The sequence below is a fragment of the Octopus bimaculoides genome, chromosome 30 (genome assembly GCF_046866305.1).
Source record: "Octopus bimaculoides isolate indiv1 chromosome 30, ASM4686630v1, whole genome shotgun sequence".
NCBI lineage: Eukaryota > Metazoa > Mollusca > Cephalopoda > Octopoda > Octopodidae > Octopus > Octopus bimaculoides.
The window spans coordinates 8,884,437-8,898,782 of record NC_142957.1 but is presented as its reverse complement, the minus strand read 5'-3'; the positions used below and the strand labels follow the sequence as shown (position 1 = coordinate 8,898,782).

Here is a 14,346-nt window from a genome sequence, read left to right as displayed (position 1 = left end):
CCTTTGTCAGTCAGCTTATAGAAATGGGGTGGGAGGCAGAGTGAGGTGGTGGGGGAGTGGCTAGCTGCTGGGAGGACAAAATGAAACATAAACCTGTTTGACCATGAAAATAAAAATTAACAAAGCAATATCTTAAAAAGTAGGGGAGGAGGTTGGGAGGGGGGTGATTCGGGAGGGTGAGTAAGAACTTACATAGTACCCCACCCACCCACCCATCCAGGTTATTTTAATCTGGAAAACAATCAATTTAACAAAAAAACAAATAAAATAATTCTAATTCTGGTGAGGTTTTTTTCCTGTTTTCCTTGTTTTTTTATTTTAAATTGTGTAACCTGGTACCCCTGCCCCATCCTGCCTTCCTCGTCTCTGCACCCATACCCACTGGTCAAGGCCAGGTCCAGTCCGCTCCAAGGTGGGGCAGCACAGGGTGGGACAAGTGGTGAGATAGGAAAGACAAGGGGACATAACTGACTGATTTCTTATTTCTAAATCATCATTGTTATCATCAACCCCCCCCCCCCCACACACACACCTCCCCTCAACCCTGTTGAACGAAGGCCCACCACCCCACTCTCACCTACCAGCACCACCACCACTACAGCTTTGGTTGTTTGTTTTTGATAACACCAACCCTTTCTCTAGGGGCAGGGACAAGAGACAGAAAGGTGAGGCAGGATTGAAAGACAAATTGTAAGACGGTGGTGGTGAAGGGGTGGGGGGGGGGGGCGGGGGTTGACAGTGTTAGGTTGGAATTTCAACTGAATAACATAAGGAATGTAGTCAGGTGCTTCCTTGGTCTTCTTTCTACTCATCTTCAATAATAATAATAATAATAATAATAATAATAATAATAATAATAATCGTTTCTACTATAGGCACAAGGCCTGCAATTTTCGGGAGGGGGAGGTCAGTCGATTACATCCACCCCAGTATTTCACTGGTACTTAATTTGTCGACCCCGAAACAGTGGAATTTGAACTCAGAAAGTAAAAAAACAGACAAAATGCAGCTAAGCATTTTGCCAAGTCTGCCAATGATTCTGCCAGCTCAATAATAATAATAATAATAATAATAAAAATAATAATAATAATCCTTTCTACAAGGCCTGGAATTTGTGAGGAGGGGATTGAAGTCAATGACATCGACACCAGTACACAACTGGTACTTAATTTATTCACTGACCCCCAAAAGGCTGCTAAGCATTTTATCCACTGTGCTAACAATTCTGCCAGCTCACCATCTTTAATAATAATAATAATAATAATAATAATAATAATAACAATAATAATAATAATAATAATAATAATAAAAATAATAATTCTTTCTACTAAAGGTACAAGGCCTGAAATTTGGGGTCAGGGGACAAGTCAATTACACTGACCCCAATATTTCACAGGTACTTAATTTATTGACCCTGAAAGGATGAAAAGAAGAAAAGAAATGGTTTCAAATTTTGGCATAAGGCCAGCGAGTAGTGCGGGGTGGGGATGGGGGGAGGCACAGTTGATTATTTCGACCCCTGTATTCGACTGATACTTTATTTCAAGGACCCTGAAGCGGATGAAAGACACAGTTGACTTTGGTGGGATTTGAAACTAGAACGGAAACAGCCGGAAGAAATATCACACCACATGGCATTTTCTCCGACGCTCCACCGATTCCACAAAACAAGAAAAACTAAAGAAAATATAGAGAATTAAAGGAAAAAAAAAAAAAACAGGACAGAGTCCACCTTGGTGAGGTTTGAAATCAGAACATGAAAAAAAAAAAAAAAAAGGAATCATAATTACAATTAACACAAGGCAATTCCATTCCCATTCAATGCTCTACCGGTTCTGTTAAAATATATATTCTTTACTGGCCACAGGAATGGTAACAGGTTGGGACTTCATTCCCCCTCCCCTTCCCCTGCAAGGCGCTGAGGGAACACAGCATAGGGACTAGATATAAAAAAGCAGGGGGGAGAGGAGTTACAAAACAGCCACAGGGACAATAACAATAATAATAATAATAATAATAATTTTAATATAGATACAAGGCCTGAAATTTTAGAGGAGGGACGTCTAGTAGATTACATCAAACTCCAGTGCTTGGCTGGTATTTATTTTATCAACCCGGAAAGGGTAAAAAGGCAGGGTCGACCTCGGCGGAAATTGAACTCAGAATGTAATGACGCAAAGCATTTTTTTTTTTTTGTCGGAAACACTACCAAGTCTGCCAGCGTGTCATATTAATAATAATAATAATAATAATAATAATAATATTTTTGATTTGACTAGATAAAAAGAGACAGGAGTGGAAGGCATGGGGGCCCATTTAGAAGTGGAAAGACGACAGTGGGCGGGGAGGAGGGTAAGGCTCATTTGATTAACAGAATCAATTTATTCTGACCCACACCCTCGTCCAACAGACACACACACACACACACACAGAGGACATAGTTGATGTTTTAAAATGTAATTTAACTTAAATCACCCCACATTCCCCTCGCTTTGACAAGAAAAAGAAAAAAAATAACTGTGAAAGGCAACGTCAGCAAAGTGGTTTGGTGGTGTCTCAATGCAAGAAATATATATATATATATGTATGTATATATACATATATGTATGTATGTATGTATATATATATATATATATATATATATATATATATATGTATGTATGTATGTATGTAGGTATGTATATATATGTATATATATATATATATATATATATATATATATATATATATATATATATATATATACATATATATATATACACACACACACACATTACATATACAATATACACATATAAACTTTATATATACATCCACATTTTCTACATATATATATATATTTATATACACATTTTATATATATATATATATATATATATATATATATATATACACATTATATACATATTATAAATATTATATATATATATATATATATATATATATATATATATATAAAATATATACACGCATAACATATGTGTGCGTATATATATATATATATATATATATATATACATGCACACGTGAGTATGTATTTGTGCATGTATGTATGTGTATAGATAGATATCTATGTAGTTATATATATGTGTGTGTGTGTGTGTGTATATATATATATGTTTACAGATAGTTAGCTTGATGTGTGCATGTGTATATGTGTGTGTGTGTGTGTGTGTGTGTGTGTGTGTGTGTGTATATGTATGCGTATGTATGTATGCATGCATGACATATAATGAAGCACCAGACTCGAAAACTTTATCATTCTCAGGGCCTATAATATGCAGGAGTGACAGAGGCGAAGAGAGCAACAATAAGAAGAACAGGGGCTAGGGAGAAAAGCAGCAAGAAAGACAAGGGGCCAGGACAAAAGGGACAAGGGGCAAAGAGAGTGGAAGGATTACTTTGTTACCCATTGTGTTATCTTTATGGACACAAGGGAAGGAGTGGAGGGGAGTGGAAGAGTCCATTATATGACGGGGGGGGGACTATATTACATTGGATCCACCCAAGGGTGGATGAAACAGCAAAGATGACCTCGGCGAGATTCGAACTCACATCTGATGGTATAGTACCTTAACTGAATAACCTCAAGACATAAAAGTGTGTATATTTATATACACGTGTACATATATATATATATATATATATATGCACAGAGATACATTCTGCATATATACATGGTGTATATTTGTACATATATATATATATATATATACACATGCATATGTCTATGTACTTACATAAGTGTATATATATATATATATATATATATATATATATATATATATATATGAGGTTTGGAGAGTCTACTAGAATAGATGCAAGCGCTAATATATGATCTTTAAAAATCATGTGACATATTAATAAAAAATCTGTAAATGTACAACCATCCAGATATCTGAGTACCTTATTATTTTTTCTAATATATATATATATATATATATATACACATACACTTGTGTGTGATTGTGTATACACTTATACACAAGGACAGGCACTGGAAAGAAATATAAGACCATTATTTATGTCTTGTTTATATATATATATATATATAGATACATACACACATGTACGCATATATACTGTCAGAAACAATTGCACTTCTGCAATGACCGTCAACATTTCTAATCATTATGGAGAATGCTTTCAAATAATTCTGCTTAGCTTCAAATATATATATTTTTTTATTTTAAAAGAGTTGGTTTTCTACTATTAGTAGTACTAATGTTGCATCAGTCACTTTTTTACAATGCTACTAACTAAAAAAAAAAAAAAAGCAATTATATATAGAGTGATGTGTGTGTGTATATATATATGAATATATTTGTGTGTGCATAAGTATATATATATATACATATATATATATATATATATATATATATATATATATATATATACACACATGCGTATATATACGTATTATATGTATGTACAATATATTCCATACTATAACATGTTGTATACTATTACATAATTATAGCAGAGATACATATCACAAAATACCATACACACGCATATATACATACATACATACACAAACAAACACATATCTTATGCATTTATGTATGCAATACATATCGTGCAATGGATATATATATATATATATATATATATATATATATATACATGTATATATATAGAAATCTCTAAATATATCTATATCTATATATACATCTATATACATATAAATCACATACATAAATCAATATATATATGTAACACTATATATATATATATATATATATATATATATATATATATATATATATATATATATATATATATATATATATATATATATATATATATATATATATTTATATAGATATATATACGACTAAATCGATATATATATTTATATATATATATATATATATATATATATATATATATATATATATATATATATACATACATACATGTATGAATCGCTATATATATACATATAAATCTATATATACATATATATATAAATATATATACACACACACACATATTTCTATATATATACATACATACACATATATATATACATACATATATACACATACATATATACATACATATATATATATACACACACACACACACACATATATTGTTTATGCTGTAATACAAATAAGTAAAGCAAAAGACAGCATCTTCTCTTTGTACATAAATATTTGCTGCGGTTAGATGGCTAGGGGCTGATTCCAGCGCCAGATTCAGCAAGCAGGAAAGCTCTGTGTGTATGTGTGTTTAAATGGGACGGAAGATAGACAGAGACAGGGAGAGAAAGAGAGAGAAACAGTGGAGGAGTATGAGGCAGGGATCTCAGATTTCGAAGGGAAAAAGGCGACATTGGTCTCAGAAGTGGGGGGGGGGGGGCGTGAGTGAAGTCGAGAGGAGTAAGGGGTTACAAGTCACTAAATTTTCTGTGACTAGTAGTAGTAGTAGTAGTAGCAATTGTTAAGGTATAGTGTGTAGGTGATTATATGTCAATCCACAGTGAGAGTCATGGATGGAGGTGGGGAAAGAGACAAGTGGGAAGGGATGGGCATTTACCCATAGTAAAGGGCATGGATAACAGAGAGAGAGAGAGAGAGAGAGAGAGGGAGTGAAAGACAGAGAAATTTAGGTGGTTACTCACAGTGACAGCCATGGCTGGATTGGGAGGCAAACATAGGAGCAAGCTAGGTGAGTGTGTTATATAGCTTTATATATATACATACATATATATATATATATATATATATATATATATATATATATATATATATATATATACATATATATATATATGTGAATAGCATAGTTCCTTTCTAGGGTGATGGGTATGGCTGGCTGGCTGGCTGCTGGATGGATGGATAAGACGAAAGAGGGAGAGAGAGAGAGAGAGAGAGAGAGAAGCAGAGGCTTTGGTTGATTATATAAGAGTGTTGTTGTTGTCAATATGATTGGTGAGTATACTTCTATCGACAGTGGAGGGCATGGATGGATGGATGCCTTGGTATTGAACTCCAGTTAACATCCACAGCAGGACACATCCAATTCTGAAACGATAATAATAATAATATGATAGATCAGGGGTTTTCAAACTGTGGTCCGCGGACCAGAGGGGATCCGCAATGACAAGACAGGGGGTCCGTAGACAGCAAATACTTTTTATGGGCAATTTGATTTTATATATGGTTTTTAATCGAAATCTTTTAATTGACAATAAACCTATTTTGTTAAATACTGTTAAATCAATAATTGTAAAAATATATGTTATTTTAAGCAAATATTTATGTATAAATTTCATAAGCGTTTATGAGGGGGTCCCTAAGGTAAAGCCTGAAAAATAAAGGGGTCCGCAAGTCAAAAAGTTTGGAAACCCCTGACCTAAGAGATACCGCCATGCTGAAAATAGCAGCCAAATCTTGACTCTAAACCAGGGGTTTTGAAACTGTGGTCCGCAAGGGCAGGACAGGGGGTCCGTGGACAGCAAATACTTTTTATGGGCAATTTGATTTCATATATGTGTTTTAATCAAAATCTTTTAATTGACAATAAACCTATTTGTTAAATACTGTTAAATAAATAAATGTAAAAGTATATGTTATTTTAAGCAAATATTTATGTATAAATTTCATAAGCGTTTATAAGGGGGTCCCTAAGGTAAAGCCTGAAATATAAAGGGGTCCGCAAGTCAAAAAGTTTGAAATCCCCTGTGATAGATAGTTAAAAGATGAGGGGAGATAATCATGTCATTTACCCAGTGAATAGCGTCTCGAAATTGGAAGATGACGACTGGTTAAAAAGGAGGAGATAAATGGGGCTATGGAAAGGGGAGATAACTGTTGTTTATCATAGCTAATATGTTTACGAAATAGGGTTTCACATGGGAAGGCATACAGAACCACAAGGAAAGGAAAGCAGCAGTTAATAAGGTAAAAAGGTGTAGGGAGATAAACAGGGTCTGGAGAGAAGATATGAAATTCAAGAATGGAGATTACCATCTGTTATTTACTCGTATTTAATAGGGGTGCAATTAAGGAGGTACCGACTCATAAAAGAGAAGACATATGTAGAGTCACAAGAGACAATGATCATCCGTTATTTACATGGGTGACAAAAAGGGGCAATCTTACGGTACGAGTCCTAAATATCGGCCTTTTCCGTTAAAAGTGTCTTCGGCGATCTTTACCAAAGATCAGCCTTTTTCCGTAACACCCGCACGATCTTCACTACGGTGTTAGGGTTAGGGTTTTAGTGTCAGGGTTAGGGTTAGTGTTTAGAGTTAGGGTTACAGTTAGGGACGGAATTCCCTAACCCAAACCCTAAAACCCCAACCCCAATCCTGGAAAATTTATAATAAAGAATCTGGGCGATCTTTCGATACCAGTACGAAATATCGGCCTTTTCCGTAAAAAGCGTCTTCGGCGATCTTTACCAAAGATTGGCCTTTTCCGTAAAAAGTGTCTTCGGCGATCTTTACCAAAGATTGGCCTTTTCCGTAACACCCGCATGATCTTCACTACGGTGTTAGGGTTAGGGTTTTAGGGTTAGTGTTTAGGGTTAGGGACGGAATTCCCTAACCCAAGCCCTAAAACCCAAACCCTAACCCTAACCATAAACCCTTCAATAGAAATTGCGCTCTCTGTATGTCTTTCTCTGTTACGACGTCGTTTCCCTGTTTCTCTCCAACACTTTTCATGGAAAAGGCCGATCTTTGGTAAAGATCGCCGAAGACACTTTTTACGGAAAGGGCCGATATTTAGGACTCGTATCGAAAGATCGCCTGATACACATTTACAAAGGAGATAATATCTAAGGTCAGAAAAGGTGGTAATCATCCATTGTCAACTTGTAATGAAGAGAGTCGCAAACGAGGAGATAAAAACTCAAAAAAGAAATGCGGAGAATCAGAAAGGGAGATAACTATGTAAAACTATCGACGGTTTATAAGGTTACGAATTGGGACATAGTCAAAATAGTAGATGTATTTTAAGTCACAAACGGGGATAACCATCTATTATTAAACAGGGTTACAAAAGAGTGATCCTTCTGAATTGACGGGCACCACTTTTCATCTATGTTTTATGTAGTGTTTTTGGTACCGAAACACTTTCAAACTTCGAATACTTGTATATTTTGTGGTATAGAACAGATAAAAATTTTTGTATTCGAAGTTATTTCATGTAAAAAAATTGTCGTATTTCGGTAATTTCAACCAATCACTGACGTCTATTGAGGTGAAAACAATTACTGCCGTGGAATGTAAACAACATGTTCTAACGGTGTCATGGGATCTTTTCCCTTGAATAAAATTAGTGCCGTTGTTTGTCAACGACAACTATCGGCAGTACTGTTATTTATAACATCATTTGTGCGTTTGTACTGGTTTTAGCTTTAGGGTTATAGGAAAGTAGTTATACACCATTAAGTGTACACCCGCTTTCCTATATTAAATTCAAAAGAAACAACGAAACACTGATTCTGAACTATCAACACAACAATATTTATTTATGGAGGAAATAGGCATGGTTGCTGAGACGTTGGAATGTTGGAGAGACAGCTTGACCCGTCCATGCTCATGGCCGGCTGACCGAGAAAGAGAATGAAAAGAGCGGGAACGTTTTAGATGTTGAACTCCACGCATACGCATGAGACTCTTCTCGTGTTCCTCCCGGAACTAGTCCCTGCGCATGCGTGGGTAAGCTTTCCACAAAGTGAACAATAATAGTCGTCTCCTATTAGAGCGTCACTACATGGTATTAGGGTTAGGGTTCGGTTTTAGAGTTAGGGTTAGTTCTAGGGTTAGGGTTAGGGTTAGGGTTATGATTATTTTTGCCATAACCTAACACATAACTGTAACCCTAGGGAATAACGATCTTGACACCAGCAAAAATTATTGTTTACAAAAACAGCAGTAACTGTATTCAGCTGAATAGACGTCAGTGATTGGTTGAAATTACAGAAATACGACAACTTTAACATGAAATAACTTGCGATATATAAATTTTTGTTAAGAAGGCTAAGAGAAAAAGATGTTTTATATGACACATTCTACCGGTATCCCAAGTTTGAAAGTGTTTCGTTAAGAAAACAAGTGGTGCCCGTCAATTCAGAAAGATCCCAAAAGAGAGATAACGACATCTTATCTGCTGCCCTTAGGGCTGCAAAAGTAAAATAAATAGGATCCGGAAAGGGGGAGATAACCATGTGTAATTTACCTGCGGTGTGATTTCCTTTGGAGTGAAACATTGAACAAAAAAACAAAATCACACATTGCAGTTTTAGTCTATCTTCTTTGCCCATTTCATGTCGTCGGTGCGAGGTTTGTGTCCGGTGGTTTTCTCAATAATGTACTCCAGGCTTGACCAGAAGCGGATTTTCTCAAAGAAGAAGTTGAGCCAGCCAGTCGTGATGCAAAAGTAGGTTTCGTGTGGCGCCACATGGTGGATTCGGTGGTGTTTACACGGGAGTATGAAGTGGTACTTCTGTAGCAGCTGTATGTACCAGGGTAGACCGAAGTAAGTGTGCGACCATTTGTGAAACTGGAACCCATCACATGACAACGGCAACGATAGAGACACAGGCAGAGACGACGACGACAGGGAGGGAGAGAAAGAAAAAGAAAAAAGGGAGAGAAAGAGATAAGATTAAAGCTTGCAGTAATTACGATTTAAGACTACCAAAATAATTAAATATAAATAAAATTGAAAATTACCAAAAAAATTTCAGATTATCAAACTGTTTTATTATTATTATTATTATTATTATTATTATTATTATTATTATTATTATTGAGTGAGAGAGCAATGCATGCCATCAAAGTGACACTGGGGTAAAATATACGAAGCCCATTCTACCCATCATGACTACCCGTCTGATAAGGGTACACCAGGCACATGCATCACAACCATATGTGTGCGACATGGTGATCTCATATCAAGATAAACAGCGCATGACCTCGCAGGTGGGGCCCAGTCAGAATTTTCTTTGGGTTGAGTAGCCCATCCTGCTCAAAAGCTCCCTGAATAAGGTTTGTTTAAGGAAGTTGAGCAAAACACCCATGTTTCCAAAAGTGAATTATTCAAACCCCAAAGAATTCCTCTCAACACATGCTCCCCCACTACTTCTGTTCATGATCAGAGATGCACATATCCTCACCCACCAAGGGACATGCTCAACTGGTTACAGTCAAACAACTGACAAGCAAATCTGTGGTATTAAGCAGAATTTTTTTTTTTTATTATTATTATTATTATTATTATTATTATTATTATTATTATTTTTATTATCATTATTTTTATTATCATTATTTTTATTATCATTATTATTATCATTATTATTATCATTATTATTATTATTATTATTATTATTATTATTATTATTAAGGCAGTGAGCTGGCAGAATTGTTAGCAAGCCAGGCAAAATGCTTAGCGGTGTTTTGTCCGTCTTCACATTCTGAGTTCAAATTCTGACCGAGGTTGACTTTGTCTTTCATCCTTTTGGGGTTTGGTAAATTAATTACTGGTGAAACACTGAGGTTGATGTAATCAACTTAATCCCTCCCCCAAACTTTCAGGCCTTGTGCCTTTAGTAAAAAGGATTATTATTATTATTATTATTATTCTTCCAGGATGGTCACAGAATCTGGCTGAAACCAAGATGAGGACAAAAGAATGATTTAATATTATCAAAGGTGAGTGGTTGGCATCGAGCTGTAGAAACTCTGCCAAATCAGATTGGAGCCTGGTGTAGCCATCCGGTTTCACCAGTCCTCAGTCAAATCGTCCAACCCATGCTAACATGGAAAGCGGACATTAAACGATGATGATGATGATGATGATTAATTTTAAATTATCAGACTTTAAGGTTATTGAAATTTATGATTATTAAAATAATTTGATGCAATAAAAATTTTTGCTCATCAAATTTTAAGCCTAATTACAATTTCACGTGATCACATGACCAAATAGACTAACATTGGTTACAATGTGCTTTGCATTGTTTTAGTTTACAAATGATGCCATCCCACTGGTTAGGAAAGTAGGCCAACAGTGACCCCTGATCAAAGGGGAGACTGGAACAATGTGAAATGAAGTGTCTTGCTCAAGAACACGACACACTGCACAGTCTGAGAATTGAACACACAATCTTGCGATCATTAGCGCAACAACTTATAACCCACCAGGTCACATGCCTTCACAATCACAATTTAAGATTATTAATATTCAATTCATTATCCATGCCTCACTCTCATAAATCATAACACTTCCTACACGAATAAGAAAAAAAAAATGAAAGGAAAGAAAAAGAAAAAAATGGCGTTGGCAGCATTGCGTGACCAACACCAATACCAACCTACCTGATTTGTCATGCTAACAAACACAGCTAGTAAGAATATATAGCACTCCCAGTTGTATGTGTCCCTAATTTGGTCGTAGGTGAAATGAGTGAACTTAAAAGACATGTGGAGCATGAACGGAATTGTGACGGCAAATGTGTCTCCATTGGTCTCGATAAAGTCATGCCTGGTGATCGATGTAGGATCAATGTGATGTTCACGAAATGGGCGGATAAAGGCCTGCAAAGGGACAATACAAAACGATAGAGAGAGACACAGAGAGTTACGTTTGTCAGCTTTATGAGTCATTCTGTTTTGTTTTCATACAAGATGGGATCCACACAAGACAGAAAAACAGGACGAGCCAAGAGAAAAAACTGTAATAGACCACAGGCATGAATTTATACAATTAAATTAAAGGACGAATTTCCAGGTTAATAAATTCCAGTTTACAGCATATATATATATATATATATATATATATATATGGGAGAATTTACGAAAAAAAACAACAGACGAAGACAGGTGGTGCAAACAACAAATGGATGTATTAGTTTAACGCTCGGGAATAGAGAAAGTCTTTGACGTTTCGAGCTATATATATATATATATATATATATATATATATATAGGTGAGAAAGTTGGTAAGTGAAAGCACGTGGTTGGATGTATAAAAGATAATAAGAGTGAAAAAACTACAGAAGGCTTGTGTTACATGGTTAAAGTATATATCTAAATTATGTCAGAAAAAATGTTATAAAATCTTTTTGGTATATAAATATTGTATTTTGAGAAATAACCGGTTTCGTGTTGTCTTTTCAAATTTCTCTTCTTCATTGTAACATGTTCGCTCATATACACACATATAGTGTGTGTGTGGGTGTGTGTGTGTCTTTCATTTTTTACTTATTTCAGTCATAAGACTGCAGCCATGCTGGAGCACCACCTAGAAGAAATATTTTAGTTGAATGAACTGACACAAGCACTAACTTTTTAAAGCTTGGCACTCATTTTATTCATCTCTCTTGCCAAACTGCTAAGTTGCAGCAATATAAACACACCAGCACCAGCTGTCAAGCAGAGGTGGGGATCAAACACACACATACAATGGGCTTCTTTTAGTTTCTCCTCTACAAGGTTTTGGTCAACCTGAGCATAAGTTTTTCCCCCATATCAAAGTTCAATAAAGCTAAAAGAAAATTATTTTTTAGTTCATGGTTAGCAGCTGGGTATGCAAATAAAAACCCTCTCCAGTGGGTTTAATTGGGATCCCTGCACGACAATGTAACTTTCATTTGACTGAGGTATCTTCGGCCTGGTGTGTACCTGGCTGAGTACCCCTCATTGAGTAATTATTACTTCTGAGATTCTGCTAGCTATGAAACATATGTAACCAAAATTTTACCTGCTCTATTCCTTCAATTTGGATATATTTATGTGTGTGTGTGTGTGTGTGTGTGTGTGTGTGTGTGTGTGTGTATGTGTGTGTGTGTGTGTGTGTGTCCTCCCACTGTTAGACAACCTGTGTTGGTTTGTTCATGTCCCTATAACTTAACAGTTTGGCAAAGAGAGAGACCAACAGAACAAGTAACAGACTTAAAAAATAAGTCCTGGAGTTGTTTTGTTCGATTAAAACCCTTCAAGGTAGTGCCCCAGCATGGCCAGAGTCCAAAGAATAAATTGAGTAAAAGGAAGATACTGGGCAACATTATCTCCCATGACCTTCCTTTTTTAAAGAGGGAGAGAGATTTGACTGGTATTTCTAGCAAGACAGGAAGACAGAAGCTCTGTGGCCAGGTGAGTTAACATAAAAAAGTGACTACTTACTTTCCCAATCACAGGTAGATCAACGCTACCCCAGGTGTCTGCAGACCAATGTACGAGACCACTGAGAAAATCGGCTGTCAAGATGCCAAATACTGAAAGAAAAAAAAAGGAAGATCAATGTGGTGGCCGTCAAGGATGGAATGGCTGACGTACAATAGACTTGTGTGATTGTGTGTGTGTGAGTGTGTGTCTATGTGTATGTGTGTGTGTATGTGTTTAGGTATGTACCTGTCTGGCTGCGAGTGTGTGCCTGTGTGTGTGTATATGTATGTGTGCACGTCAAGGTGTGTACGTGTCTAGCTCTGTATGTGTGTGTGTGTGTTTGTGTGTGTGTGTGTGTGTACCCGTATAGTTAATCAGGTTGTCCACGAAGGAATCATACCCAATGATTGATGTAGCAGCACCATAGTCAACTTCTACAAAGGCAAAGGTGATGCCCCAGACAGAAATAATTACAGAGGCATCAAATTGCTTGATCAGGTGATAAAAGTTGCTCAATTGATTAGGGAGAGAGTTAGCCTAGATGAGATGCAGTTTGCTTTTGTGCTTGGCCAAAAATAAACCTCTGTATCTGACTTTTGTTGACATGGAGAAAGCCTTTGACAGGGTCCTTGCTCCCTTATCTGGTAGGCAATGCACAAGCTAGGGATTGATGAGTGATTAGTGAGAGCTTTACAAGCCATGTACAGGGATGTCTGTGTGCATATACAACAGTGTAGGTGATTTGAGAGAAAAAAAAAATGGGTATACAAGGCATGAGATGTAGTGTGCAAGAGAGAAGACTGCTCTGGTATGGCCATGTAATGTGTATGAATGAAGACAGTTGCATTAAGAGGTGCTGATCGAAAATTGTAGAGAGAACATGTGGAAGGGGGTAGACCCAGGAAGACATGGGACGAAGTGGTGAGAAATGATCTTCAGACGTTGGGACTCACGGAGGGGATAGACAGGGGATTGAGGCTCCTGGCGGTTTGCTGTGTTCGAGAAGACATGTCGACCTAAGTAAGTACATGGTTGTCCTTGCATACAGGCATGTCCCCTGCATCCCTCTCCAGTCAAACATTTCTAACCTTGCAGATTCATGGGTGCTGGTGCCATGTAAAAAGCACCTGCACCAGTGCAATGTAAACGCAACCATACCGATGGTTGATAAGAAGTTGAAGGCTGTCCATGAGAATTGAACCCTTATCTCCTGGAAACAT

At 36.3% G+C, this 14,346-nt stretch overlaps 1 protein-coding gene across 1 annotated transcript in view; it reads right to left on the bottom strand.

Annotated features, from left to right (window-relative positions):
* Window positions 1–5,949: 5,949 nt before the first annotated feature.
* Window positions 5,950–14,346, bottom strand: part of LOC106877806 (plasmanylethanolamine desaturase 1) — a 101,350-nt gene continuing 92,953 nt past the window's right edge. The window contains exons 3-6 of the mRNA XM_089346297.1: window positions 13,145–13,236; window positions 11,339–11,557; window positions 9,198–9,521; window positions 5,950–6,032 (exon numbers count right to left, since the gene is read on the bottom strand). Of these exons, the coding sequence (XP_089202423.1) occupies window positions 9,261–9,521; window positions 11,339–11,557; window positions 13,145–13,236 (572 nt within the window). The 3' untranslated portion in view covers window positions 5,950–6,032; window positions 9,198–9,260. The remainder of the gene's footprint in view (window positions 6,033–9,197; window positions 9,522–11,338; window positions 11,558–13,144; window positions 13,237–14,346) is intronic.